This window comes from Panthera pardus, unplaced genomic scaffold, assembly GCF_024362965.1.
Source record: "Panthera pardus isolate Hobbes unplaced genomic scaffold, ASM2436296v1 HiC_scaffold_16, whole genome shotgun sequence".
Classification (NCBI taxonomy): domain Eukaryota; kingdom Metazoa; phylum Chordata; class Mammalia; order Carnivora; family Felidae; genus Panthera; species Panthera pardus.
The window spans coordinates 94,672,541-94,686,345 of NW_026526721.1; the positions used below are offsets into that span (position 1 = coordinate 94,672,541).

The following is a 13,805-nucleotide window of genomic DNA, read 5'->3' on the forward strand; positions in this document are numbered from 1 at the left end:
AGGTCAGAGTTGCCATGTTTGGGGAGCTGGACAGATCAAGAAGAGGCTGAGTGTGGCGGAGATGTTACAACTTCAGACACCCAAAAGGTTTTTCTGCTGTCAAAGAGGAAAGATGCTGGAGCTCCAAAGGCAGCTGATAGTCAGTCATATGTGAAAGACGAAAATAAAAGAGAAATGGAAGAGGTGGGAGGAGGGCAGATTAGGAGGAGAGGGAGGAGGAGAGCAGGAACCTGCTTAAGGCCCACAGGAACTGCTAAAGAGGCACCTGTCATTCATTCACCTTTGTTGGTCTTCTCCAGTTGGTAAGTGGCTGGATTGGGGCTGCTTTTATGAGCACATGTTCTGAGTTATTGCGCTATTTTGCCAACTAAACTTCTGCACTTTTGTTGTACAGCAATGCTTCTCAAGCTTTGGTATAAATCAGAATCCTCTGGAGGTTTTTTAAAGCATAGTTTGCTAGGCCCCATGTCCAGAGGTTCTGATGTAGGAGGTCTCTGGTGATACCTGAATATGTGCATTTCCAATAAGCTCCAAGGTGATACTGATGCTGCTGGTCCACGGACTGACCATATTTTAGGTAACACAGGTTTAGGGGACCCCAAGGAGGTGTATGCATGTTCCACATATCACTCCTTCCCAGCAAAGCTTGCACTTCGATTCAGATTTCTAACATGCTTCCTAAATTCAGTCGTCCCTTCACATCGCATAATGAAGTAGGAACTTTAATAAAGAAGTTTGCCTCAAAACCAAGGCATCAAAGTAAATTATTTTTAAATTGTATTCCAGAAACCAAATCCTGCAGTAGGAATAACTGTATTCAAAGCAGTGACTCCAGAAGTACATTGGAGGAGCAGGACCAGGTGGACTTAAGCCGTGTTAGAGTCAGTCACCATCTGTAGCTCACTGTTAACCCTCTGCTTGCCCGTCCCTCCAGGTTCCTGGCTCACGTGAGCACCTACACAGAGACACCAGTGGTGGCCTGCATTGTATCGGGGTTCCTAGCAGCTCTCCTCTCGTTATTAGTCAGCCTGAAAGACCTAATAGAGATGATGTCCATCGGCACACTCCTTGCCTACACCTTGGTCTCTGTCTGCGTCTTGCTCCTTCGATACCAACCAGAGAGTGACATTGATGGTTTTGTCAAGTTCTTGTCCCAGGAGCACACAAAGAAGAAGGAGGGCATCCTGGCGGACTGTGAGAAGGAAGTTTGTTCTCCTGTGAGTGAAGGGGAAGAGTTTTCCGGCCCAGCCACCAACACATGCGGGGCCAAGAACCTACCATCCCTGGGAGACAACGAGATGCTCATAGGCAAGTCGGACAAGTCAACCTACAATGTGAACCATCCCAACTACGGCACTGTGGACATGACCACAGGCATCGAAGCCGACGAATCTGAAAACATTTATCTCATCAAGTTAAAGAAGCTGATCGGGCCCCGCTACTACACCATGAGGATCCGGCTGGGCCTTCCAGGCAAAATGGACCGGCCCACAGCAGCCACAGGGCACACGGTGACCATCTGCGTGCTCCTGCTCTTCATCCTCATGTTCATCTTCTGCTCCTTTCTCATCTTTGGTTCCGACCACATCTCAGAGCGGAGCTGGTGGGCCATCCTGCTGGTTGTTTTGATGGTGCTGCTGATCGGCGCCCTGGTGTTCGTGATCCTGCAGCAACCAGAGAACCCCAAAAAGCTACCCTACATGGCTCCCTGCCTCCCCTTCGTGCCTGCCTTTGCCATGCTGGTGAACATTTATCTCATGCTAAAGCTCTCCACCATCACATGGATCCGGTTTGCAGTCTGGTGCTTTGTGGGTAAGCAATTTCCTTTGACGCCTGGAGAATTCCCTCTCAAGGCCTTAAACAGGCTTATCCCAAAATTATCTCCTAGCTGGACTAGGCATCTCCGTTGCAAGAGAAGTCTGGCTTGTTCTATGCACCCTTGCTCTCTGCATTAGAGTCAATAAAGCCAGTTGTGCCCTTTCTGCCTATTATGGTCTTGGCCGTTGGTTCTGAAGAATGATGCTAATCAATCCATCACTTCATTGAATACTATTACTGGACATTCTTTTTATGGATAATTAATTCCATAAAAAGTCATTAATTAAAAATATAAATAAATTTTATAGAAATATAAACAGTCATTCAGTAAAATGAATCCACATAACAAAGGGACATAAATAACACAGTAAAAATTAGAGTGAAAAAGGTTGACTGGAATTCTGTTTTAGAAACTGAAAATTATGAAACTGAAAGTTATGGAAGAATTACTTTTCTTATATTTGACAAAATTAAAGTAAAATACCAATCATGCCTTAATATTTTAAACGAGCAAAGTATGAATTAAGTGTGGATTTTGGCATAATTTTTCCGACTAGATTATACCATTTACCATCCCTCACTTCATATTGACTTTTATAAGATATTCAAGAGTTTTTCGTTTTCTCTCAAGATTCTTTCATCATCCTTCGATATTCTAGTCATTCTCTTGGAAAGCACACATCACGCCATCAATCTTAACTGATTTTCTCTTTGTTGACAACTGATACAGTTCTGCTAGAACTTCAACTGTCCACAACTTTGGGTGTAAATCAGAAGTTCTCTCTCTAAATTCACTTTTATTGCCTTCAAAAAGCCCTGCCCCTGTCCCAAGATTTTTCATTTTCCTTTGTGATTGATTTGTATTACATTCACATCACACGTTTATTATATCCAACAAGTACTGATGTTCATGAAATGGTTGGAGATCAGTGCTCATGGTAACTTGAGAGGGAGGTTTAAGTGAAAACTGATTTTAAAGTTCCTTAGTCACTGCCTTTATTTCCCTATACAAATTGATAGCCCTGAGGTCCCATCCACTCCTTGATGTAGGAATACGGGTGTTTAGCACTATGTCCTCTGTGCCTGGCACACAGCATGTGCTTAATAAATACTTCTCTATGACTACTCTTCCGATGAGAAAAAAAGAATAGCTGGAAAGGAACTTGAGGAGGTGGAATTTGAACCGTTAGCCTAGGGATGCTTGGGTGTCTCAGTTGGTTGAGAGTCCAACTCTTGATTTCAACTCAGGTCATGATCCCCAGGCCATAGGATCAAGCCCCACATTGGGCTCTACACTGAGCATGGAGCCTGCTTAAAATTCTCTTTTTCCCTCTGCCCCTCTCCCCTTCTCATGCTCTCTCCTTTTCTCTCTCTCTCAAATTATAAATAAACATACAAACAAAAACAAACAGAAACTGTAAGCCTATAAGATAAGATCTGCATAGAAGGAAGTGGGGCAAAAACAGTACCCAAAGGAAAGGGTCCAGACCTTCCAGCAGATTCCTCAACTCTCAAGGCCATCCTGTGTCTTCTTAGAAGCATCCGGTCCCAACTTTCACAGCTCTAGGTTTCATCCTTTGTTAGACTTTAGGGGGAGTTCTTGAGAGAACCCCACTAACCCCTCAAAGTTTAAACCACTTACATGATTTATTCATAATCTCTCGTCTCCATTTAAACATTTTTCCACTGAAACCTGTAGCCAACCAATGGAAAGATTCTACTGTGGGTAGAAGTGACTGAGGAGGGTAGAAATATTCCAGTCATGTATTTGTCAAATGACTGAAGGCATAGACACAAAGACATGTGCATTTATTCATTCATTCCTAGAGTACTAAAGCTGGAAGGGACCTTCAATATCTAGCACAATGTTCCCCATGGTTTTGGTACCATTCTATCAGTAATATTTGGACTGATTTTAGGGAGCATATGAATGGACTTTTTTTGAATTTTTAAAAGTATTATATAGGTATTATACATTTGCACACGTACGAGAAAAAATATACATACTCACATGAATCTGGTGATTATTTTTAAATTTAAGAAGTGAGTCCAATTAAAGAAAAAGCATTACTACTGGTACAGGTGCCATGATTCGTAGTAATAATTAACACTTAATGTAGCCCTTATCACACACCAACTATTACTCAAGGACTTTCCTCACATTAACTTATGTATTCCTCACAGCAATCTTCATTTTACAGATGAGGAAGTGGAAGCACTTGACCGAGGTCACATAGCTAGAATTTAGGGGAGCCAAAATTAGAAGTCAGGTAGTATGGGTCCAGGGATCATGACCATGGCCACGATACAAAATATGTGGTATATAAATAACCAAAGTTTGAGGGGTGCTTGGGTGGCTCAGTCAGTCAAGTGTCCCACTTCAGCTCAGATCATGATCTCACAGTTCGTGGGTTCGAGCCCCACCTAGGACTCTGTGCTGACAGCTCGGAGCCTGGAGCCTGCTTCGGAGTCTGTGTCTCCCTCTCTTTTCCCCTCCCTTGCTCATGCTCTGTCTCTCTCTCTAAAAAATAAATAAGCATTACAAAACAACAACAACAACAAAGTTTGAGAAACACTGAAATCATCTACCCTTCCCCACCGCTCCCTCTCTCAATGTCACAGATGACTAACCTGAACCTCCAAAAGGTTAAACAACATACTCAAGGTCAACAGGAATAACTGGAGATTATTCACAGAGCTATTATTAAAAACTCAGTATCTCCACGCCCAGATCTGCAGCCCGTACCTCCCTGCCAGGGTGCCTCTGAGCATCTTCCCTATTGGATCAGGATGTTTGATACGTAGTTTGTGCGGATTAACACCTAACATCAGGGCTGGCTCCATGGGCGCATAGGACCCCACATTTGGCCTAATGCTCTGCTGCTGCTTTCTTGAATTCTTAACAACCTTTTTTTTCTTAACAACTTTTTAACAAGGGGCTCTATGGTTTCATTTCACACTGGGGCCCGTAAATTACGTCACCAGTTCTGCACTAAATCTATGGTTTCTGGAGCACCAGAGGCACTCTGCAAACATGGTAAGGTGGCAGGGACCCTTGCCTTTGGAGTCAAACAGCCCAGGTTCAAATCACAGTTCTGCCACCTCTGTGTCTTGTGACCTTGGGAAGTTCACTTAGCTCCTTTGGGTTTCAGTTTACCCATCTGTAAAAATGCAGATTAATTCTACTCGTCTTCTTCTGGTTGCTGTTTGGGGCTTAAATAAGAAAATATTGCAGAAAGTAATAAGAATTATTTCTTCCCTGCCTTTCTCTTTAAAATCTAAAATGATTCATTGTCGCCCAGACTAGCTATCACATGCCAAAGTACAGCATGAACCTGTTCTGACTCAGGCTGCCCTCCCAGTTATCAGGCAGAAGAAAACTCCCAGAGAGCCTTTTGTAATCTTGCTGATAGCATAAACTTCAAACTCGCTCCAGAAATTGATACTCCACGACATGGGAGGGTGCCACTACGCAGCCTGGAGTTGGCCAGGCAGAGGACACAGGAGCTCACAGCTCACATCCAGCTGCTGGCAACTAACTGCTTTAGCATCGTGGTCTTTGAGAAATGGTCCCTGAGTAATTTCTGCCTAGAACAAACAGTCTCCGTCCTGACTACACATCAGAATCACCCGAGCTGCTCCTGAAATATTCTATACCCAGGATCTCAGAGATTTTCTGATTTAATTGGTCTGGTGCAGCCAAGCACTGGGTATTTTTTTTTTTTTTTTTTTTTAAGATCCTCAGGGAATTTTAATGTGCGGGCAGGTTTACAATGATCTAGAACAGTGGTTCTCCAAGTGTGGTCCCAGACCAGGAGCATCATACATGGAACAGGTTAAAAGTGAGATTTTAAACCCCATCCCAGACCTGCCAAGTCAAAATCTCTGAGAGCAATTTAGGTTTTAACAAACCCTACACATTGTTCTGATGCATGCTCAAATGTGACAAGGACTGGTCTAGAGAGAAGAATAAGAAGATATTAGCAAGCAAGGCAAATAATTTAATTATAAAAACTCCCTGTTTTTCAAAAACAAATTTTTGCACATATAAAATATATCCATCAAACAACCCCAAATTGGCTTATACAATTTTCAGTGATCTCATAGACTAATTATCCCATCTCTAAACTTCTGAGTCTCCAAGATGTCAGATTTTTATTTTGTTATTCATAGTATAACTTTCTTGGGGAGAACAGTAGAGATATTTTAAGCGGAGCTTCTTATGAAACATTAGCTACTTTTTAAAAACGAGATTTACATAGTTAGGCTGAGTCATAACTCGATCATCTTCTCGGGCATATCTTTTTAACCAGCCTTCTCTAGATGAATCTTAATCACAGCATTTTTCTAACAATGTTTTGCTAAGCTCTAAACCTTTGGATGAGCACGACTCACTGAATAAAATAAGGCCCAAGTCCCAGCAAGATTACTCAGCACTTGTTTCTTTTCCTTCAGACAAGAGAAGTAACACGCACAGCAAATGTTTGATAATCCCCAGCAAAATGAGCACAGATCAGACTTCCTGTTCCTTTTCTCTCGGCTGATGCGGTTTTGTAAAAGAACACCTCGAAGTGTTGGGCAGAGTCTCAGGGAGCCTGAAACTAGCAGTTACCAGTGATGAGACTATACGGCAGTACTTTCCAGGTCTACTGTTCCCTGTGGGACCTGAGTATAAAATAATCATCGGGTGAACCAGCACGTGGGCCCCCTCACGCTGAGGGCTGCCAAGTTCTCACCTGGAATTTTTTAAGCCCCTCAGAGAAAAACCAAATTCTCATCTATAGATTTAGAGAACAGACACTAATCTGGCAATGAGCTTCGTAAATCCTGGACTAAAACATGGTTTCCAAAGGGAAAACACAGCTGTGGTCTTTACCTGCAGTATCATTTGAAAACCCTGTTGGAAATTGACTCAAAGCAGCCATTGTCGTGTAGGGAAGAGGAGGAGAAGAGGGGGGCCTTGAATGGGGAGCAGAGAGGACACCAAGATAAATCAATTCCTGAGGATATGTCCCATAAATCAGCTTGAAATTCTCCTTGTAGGCAAAGGAGAAAACAATTGGCAACTTCGACAAATAAATCATGCTCAAAAGGGCAAAATAAAACTCATGAAGGCCAGGGCGAGGATGGCAAGAGGAGCAGCGCAATTCCAAGAAGCAGGGGAAGGGGGGAGGGGGGTCCTGCTACAGTCCAGGCTGCCTGCTGGCAGAGGGGCTATGCCGGGCAGGGCTATGCATGGAGAAAAGGGCCGGGTGATACCATGGCTCTGCACCCAGCAGCAGCCACAATATCGGCTGTCCTTTGAGACAAAAGAAGGAAGGGAGAGATGGCCATGGCAGAGACGAAGGGCCCCGGAGCAGGTGTGAACAGAGCCCCTGGAACACACTTAGAGCCATGAAAGAGTGGGCACTGGGCATCTTTCCCTCAGCATTATATTTGTAAGACTCATCCATGTCGTTGCTTGTGGTTTTAGTTCGTTCACTCTCCTTACCCGGCTGGCATTCCACTGTGATAATAATATGCCACAGTGGACTTATCCATTCTAGTGCCTGTGGACATTTAACTTGCTTCTACTCTGGGGCTATTACAGATAGAGCTGCTGTGAACATTCTTGTACGTGTTTTTGGTGGACACATGAACATATCTCCCTTGGGTTTCTGCTGAGTTAGAAGTGGCATTACTGGCTTGCATTACTGGATTTTTTAAAATATTCTTTAATAAGATTGCATTCTGTTTCATGGCCATTATACCCCTCAAATAAAATAAGTCCCCGGTTCCATTTTGCAGATGGGAAACTGAGGCATAAAGTAATGTGACTTTGTATTTGATCGGTAGCAGGGCCAGGAAGAGAATTTCTACACCCCCCCCCAACACCCCATTCAATCCAAGCCTGCTCTTCCTGGCCACACCATCTTAAACAAACCTTACTGTTATTATAATCAATGGGCTTGCGGTGGTATTTTTTTTGGGGGGGGGGGGGAGAGAGAGAGAGAGAGAGAGAGAGCTGGAAAGGGGCAGAGGGAGAGGGAGAGACAGAATCTTAAGCAGACTCCATGCCCAGCACAGTGCCTGATGCGGGGCTCGATCTCACGATTGTGAGATCACGACCTAAGCCAAAATCAGGAGTCAGATGCTTAACCAACTGAGCCACCCAGGCGTCCCTCTGGTGGTATTTTAAAAACTAATTAGCAAAGCAGGAGTTGGTAGGGATGGCAGTGGGTGGGGAGGCCACCTTCTCATTACCATTTAGTTTTCATTTCTGCCTTGGCAAATGTCTGTTTTGGGAAGTCGATCCCAGAGCAGTAAAAATAAAAAAGCCTCTGGGCATAACAAAGTGCCTCAGTTATCTGCCGCGGGCAGGGCTTCCTGCTGGAAAGTGCACCCCAGGAAGAGGTAGCTCCACCCAGCCTGAGGTCAGGTGGCCCACCTCATCTGGCCCTGAGCCCTGTTGCTGCCTACAGAGGACAGGAAGCCCCCAGGGGACTCTAGAGATCCAACATCTGCTCCTCAGCCAGACTTTGGGCCCGTAAGGTTAGAAATCTGCTGCTGCTGTCTATCTCCAGGTCACCCAGTCTCTTTTCAGACTTGAGGTTTTGTGCTAGGTTTTCCCCATATGATCCAGAGACACCCCCTTCCTCCTACCCCCTCACTTGTAGGTTTGGCGCCATTTGCTTAGTTTGCACAAATGGAACAACACAAGTAGAGTAAGTGGTTGTTTGTCCCAGCATCTGAAGGCAGGCTTGGCATTTCTAAACCTTCCCTGGAGGTGCCCGGGTGGGATGGGCACAGCCATCAGTTTAGACCCAACAGATGAAAGTTCCAGTGCCTTTTCAATCACTGACTTATTAACCAGCTCTTGACCTCTCTGGGATGATAGACGAGGAAGTACTTTTCTACAAAGGGCTTTATGATCACAAAGTATTCTACTACATTAAAAAAGCCCACTAAATTGCTGAAGGAGTGATTCCTCATCTTGTCTAGCGTGAACCTCTCCTGGGCACATTCTCCACCAGGGAATTTCTGTCTGAAAGAAAAGCCAATGCCTCCTTTTGAATGAATATTTCCCTTCGCTGCAAACAGCCTTTTGCGGGACTCATGGCCATTACCTTTGACCAGGGCTGGCATTCAGCCCATGTGCCCGGTACAGCCATGTCTGTTTTTTAAAATACTGAAACCCTTCTGTGCCTGCTGCTAACTTGTTGCTGCCCTGAGCTTCTCCTCTCCCTAAAAAAATAACTCCAGCCCACCAGGGGGGCTTCCAAGACCCTACGGCAACAGAAGAGCTAACCACCCCCCTGATTTTTAACATCACCCCTGCCTTTCATTTATCACAGATATAAGACGTGTAACTACAAAGCAATGGATCTAAGTTTTTAAGACACAGCAGGATTAAATATGCAAATGTCAATTAGCCGTCTCATTCTTAAGGGTTCATTCCAAATGACTTCTGGCTTAGGCCAAAAGCGAATCCTCTCTCAAAAGATTAACTTTGCCATCTGTAACGGTTTGCAAAAGAATATGATGCCAGCCCCAGTGATGACTTGAATAACAGTGCCCCAAAACTCTATCAAGCAGTGATAGCATCATTGGAGTAAGTCTATAGCCTCATACGGTAAAGAGTATTTCCCCCACATGCACAATAATTCAGGGAAATGTTAATACTTCTGCATATCAGATAATCTTAGGGAATTATTATTAGTTTTTAGATGTGATAATGATAGTAAGTAAAGTATTTTTAAGAAGTCTATTTTAGGGGCACCTGGGTGGTTCAGTCAGTTGAGCATCCAACTCTTGATTTCGGCTCAGGTCGTGATCTCATGATCTCAATCTTGTGGGACCTAACCCTGCATTGGGCTCCATGCTGAGTGTGGAGCCTGCTTGGGATTCTCCCTCTCCCTCTCCCCTGCTTGCACTCTCTCTTTCAAAACAAATAAATGAACATTTAAATAAGAATGCTATTTTAAATATACGTACTTATTTATTTACAGGTGAAGCATAGGATGGAAGGGATTTGTTTCAAAATAACCTGAGAAGGGAGCGGTGGGTGGATGTCAGGAGCAAAGTAGTGATGACTATATGGGGTTTTTTATACTATTCTCTCCACTTTGATATATGTTTGAAATTCTTCAAACTAAAAAGTTAAGCAAGATTGACTGCAATCAGTCTATAGCCCTGGCAGGTGAGAGAAATAACAGAAGCACCCTGGATCAGGACACGGAGAGACCCCGAAGGATCCACAGTCCAACCACTAACCATGTTGCTGTGGAAAATCTCTTATTTTGTCCCGTGCCCAAGTTTCCTGTCTGTGCGACACACGTAATCGCAACCTTCCCACTCCCAGCCACACACACTCACACACACTCCTGAACAGGCAAGGAGGGATCTAAACAGGATAACATATGTATAACATTTTGAGCTTCTTGGGGGAAAGGCGCAACATAACGAATGTATCATTAGGACCTCAGCACCCGGAGGTGTTGTGCGAAGTTCAGTTTAGATGATTCAGAATTCCCAGAATCCCCACAGACTTTTCAGAAACTACCTCATGCTTAGTTTTGTAAGCCAGCTGAAGAAAGGAGCAGAAACAAAACACCCTGCTTCTACACAGGAGGCTTTTAGCAGCTCTGTTTACTCCTCCGACACAAAGCCTTTGTTTATGTGTGACAGATGGTAGTACATGCTTCTCTCCTCTCTCTCTCTCTCTCTCTCTACCTCCCTTCTACCCTCCCTTCCTCACTTCATTTGTTCCTGTTTCTTTGTCCACCTACATTTTTCCTTTTATTCAATCCTCAGTGCTTCACATCACTTTTCTTTTTTTATTATTATTTTTTTTAGAGACAGAGAGAGAGAGCTCACACAAGGGGGGAAGGGGCAGAGAGAGAGGGAGAGAGAGAATCCCAAGCAGGCTCCATGCTCAGTGCAAATCCTGACACAGGGCTCAATCCCATGACCTTGGGATCATGACCTGAGTCGAAATAAAGAGTCAGGCGCTCAACCTACTGAGCCACCCAGGCGCCCCTCACAACACTTTTCTTGAATTTACTCAAGAGCCAGCAAGAAGGATGAAGGCAGACAGAACACCAGACCTTTGCCCAGGTTGACCATATATTCCATCAGGCTGCATGCACAAGTCACTTCTTGGTTCAGAGCACTCATATTTGAAATATATTTTAGAAGACAAAATAATGCACCTTTGAAATTGTAGAGCAAACATTAAAAGGCCCATAAATATTTACATGGCAGAATTCCATAGGTTGCTTTCTCAAAGTAATCATAGTCAATGCATTCATGCACACACACACACACACACACACACACACACGTTCCTTCAGACTCAGCCATTCCCAAACAACAAATGTAGACATAACCTCTTTTTTTTAATTTTTTAATTTTTATTTATTTTTGAGAGAGAGAGAGAGAGCGAGCAGGGGAAAAACGGAGAGAGAGGGAGACACAGAATCCAAAGCAGGCTCCAGGCTCTGAGCTGTCAGCGCAGAGCCGGACGCGGGGCTCGAACCCACGAACCGTGAGATCATGACCTGAGCTGAAGTCGGACGCCCAACCGACTGAGCCACCCAGGTGCCCCTTTTTGTTATTTTAGACATAACCTCTCACTGAATATGTACTGTGATATGCATAGTCTATACACCAGCCTGCGGAGGAGAGGTGTGAAGGACTGGGTATGCAAGAGCCTTCTCTCTATCCATATAGAATGCTGGTTCTGCCCTCAGCCTGTTTCTTTTTCTGTAAAGGGAAGGTATTGCATTCATTCACAGCCTCTTTCCCAGCTCTATATATCTAGGATTCTATGAGGCTCTTAGAGAATTTCCATAAATTCTGGTGGGGGCATGGGAAGGTCTGTTGGAATACATGTCAAACCAGTGCTTGAATGATGAGCCACGTGATGGCACAGCAGAAAACTTAGGGGCAAAGGGAAAAGGGGGGGAAATGGTATTAAGCTCAGTAGGAAAATAATTTGCTTATAAATAGGGTCTGAGAAGGGGATCAGAGATGGAAAAAATTGATATAATAGATACCAAGCAGGAATAGGAGGCAAGATTTGACACCTGCCTTGATGTCTAAGACAAAAAATAACAAAAAAGCAAAATTGGGCCAAAAAAAAAAAAAAAGGTGTGTACCTGTTGATCCCACCTAGTCTCCTGAAATTTACTCTCAGATCTCAAACATGCTTCCAAAACAGGCATTCTTCAAGCTGCAGCATACTGGCCATTTTAGAGGAGGTCTGGATGCCTTGTGCTACACAAGGATGATAACTATCCCCGTGGCCACCCTCCGCCCCCAGACAAGAAAGAGTAAAGATCCGTGCTCAGAAAAATGAAGTTGCTATTTGAGAATAGCTACATCTGCAAATGATTAACTCCAGGATTTATTACCAATTAGGACTATAAATCTCTGCTTACTTTGGCTCCTGGAAAGTTGATTTCACTGGGGGATGGGGGAAGGGGTGAGGAGAAAGTCATTTGAGACAGGGAGGGAGAAATCCAAGCTTAAAAAGACACACTTCAAATTCAAAAGGGAGAAGGATTTCTCAAGTACCAAAGAGGAAAGCACACTTGACCTTAAGGTTCTATGCAAACAGCTCTACAGATGCCTGCAGCGTTAGCAAAGTCAAAGGTGCTAATGCCACTCGGAAGAGGGTGTCTGGGGTCTGGAAGGGGGTTGCATAACAGAGTGCCATCCAGTGGCCAAGCCATAATGTGTCCAGAGTCGGCAATGGAGTATGTGCCTCAGGTTTATACTCCTGAGCTAAGGAATTCCCAGCCTTGGCTGACCATTGGACTCACCTGCGAAGCCTTAAAACATACCTATGCTTCGATCATATTACAGGCCAATTAAATCAGAATCTCCAGGGGTGGTGTTTGGGTATAAGGGCGGTTCAAAAACTCCCCAGGTGACCCTCCAGGTGAAGCCAGGGTTGAAAGCCACCGCTTATCTCATTCCATCCTCATGGCAACCCCAAGTTATCAGTATCTATCTTATGGTTTTCTAAAAGGGAAAACTGAGGCACAAAAAGGTTAAGTAACTGGTCCAGGGTTACACAGCTAATAGTGATGGGAGGCAGGATTTGAACCCATGGCTCACAGTCTTAATCATCATGCCCTATGACCTCCCAGGGATATGGTTCTCACCCATTCCAGGCCCTGAGCCTTTATGAGCTTTTCAAGGTGGAAAACGGGGCTTCTCAAACTATTTTGTTATTTCAAAAAAATTATAATAGAAATGAAACATTAGCCCTTATTAATGCTACCTATCAATTAGGAAGACACGTTTCTTTCCTTGGCTTGGAATGACATCAAAGTAAGGAGGTTGCACTGGAAAATTCATGCTCATCAGGAGTCCTCATTCTTTCATGCAACAAATATTAAGCGCCAGTTTTCTGCAGAGTCTATAAAACAGAACCACCCTGTGCAGGTAACCACACAATAGATGTTCTCAGGGCCGTAACAGTGGCATGCTCCAGACACTCTGAGAGCCCACAGAAGAAAGTAAACAGCTCTGAGTGGCAGTAATATAATAATACTCCTTTGGTGAGTGAAAAATGTCAAGGTAAACCATAGGGCAATATATGCACATTGCTCAACGGTAAGATAAAAGAGGGAGTCCCCTGGTGGAGGCGTGGGATAATAAAATACTGTAAGAAGGCTGGGGACGCACTGTGGGTGATCCATAAATATTTAAGCCAGGGTGGAAAATTCAAAGTCCTGGTTGGCACCTCCATGAGTGTAGTGGGCTGGATGTCAACAGGGACGTGGGGACAGAGGCGACTAAAGAGCCCACATTCTGTCCGAAGCGGCAGCTGTTCTCACCTCCAGCTGAAACTGTCATACAGAAATGTGGGGACAGGGTTGTCAGACCTTCGGAGTTTTTTAGGGAAAGCTGTGAATAAGGGTTGCTTAATGCAAGATATCCCACTTTGAGTCTTTTCCAGACACTGTGCAGACCAAAGAAAACACATCCACCCCCAG

At 44.2% G+C, this 13,805-nt stretch overlaps 1 protein-coding gene across 3 annotated transcripts in view; it reads left to right on the forward strand.

Annotated features, from left to right (window-relative positions):
* SLC7A14 (solute carrier family 7 member 14) overlaps positions 1-13,805 on the forward strand; it is a 111,686-nt gene that overhangs the window by 95,406 nt on the left and 2,475 nt on the right. For all 3 annotated transcript variants that reach the window (XM_019440558.2, XM_019440559.2, XM_019440557.2), the window contains one exon: positions 935-1,812. In XM_019440558.2, coding sequence (XP_019296103.1) covers positions 935-1,812 — 878 coding nt within the window. The remainder of the gene's footprint in view (positions 1-934; positions 1,813-13,805) is intronic.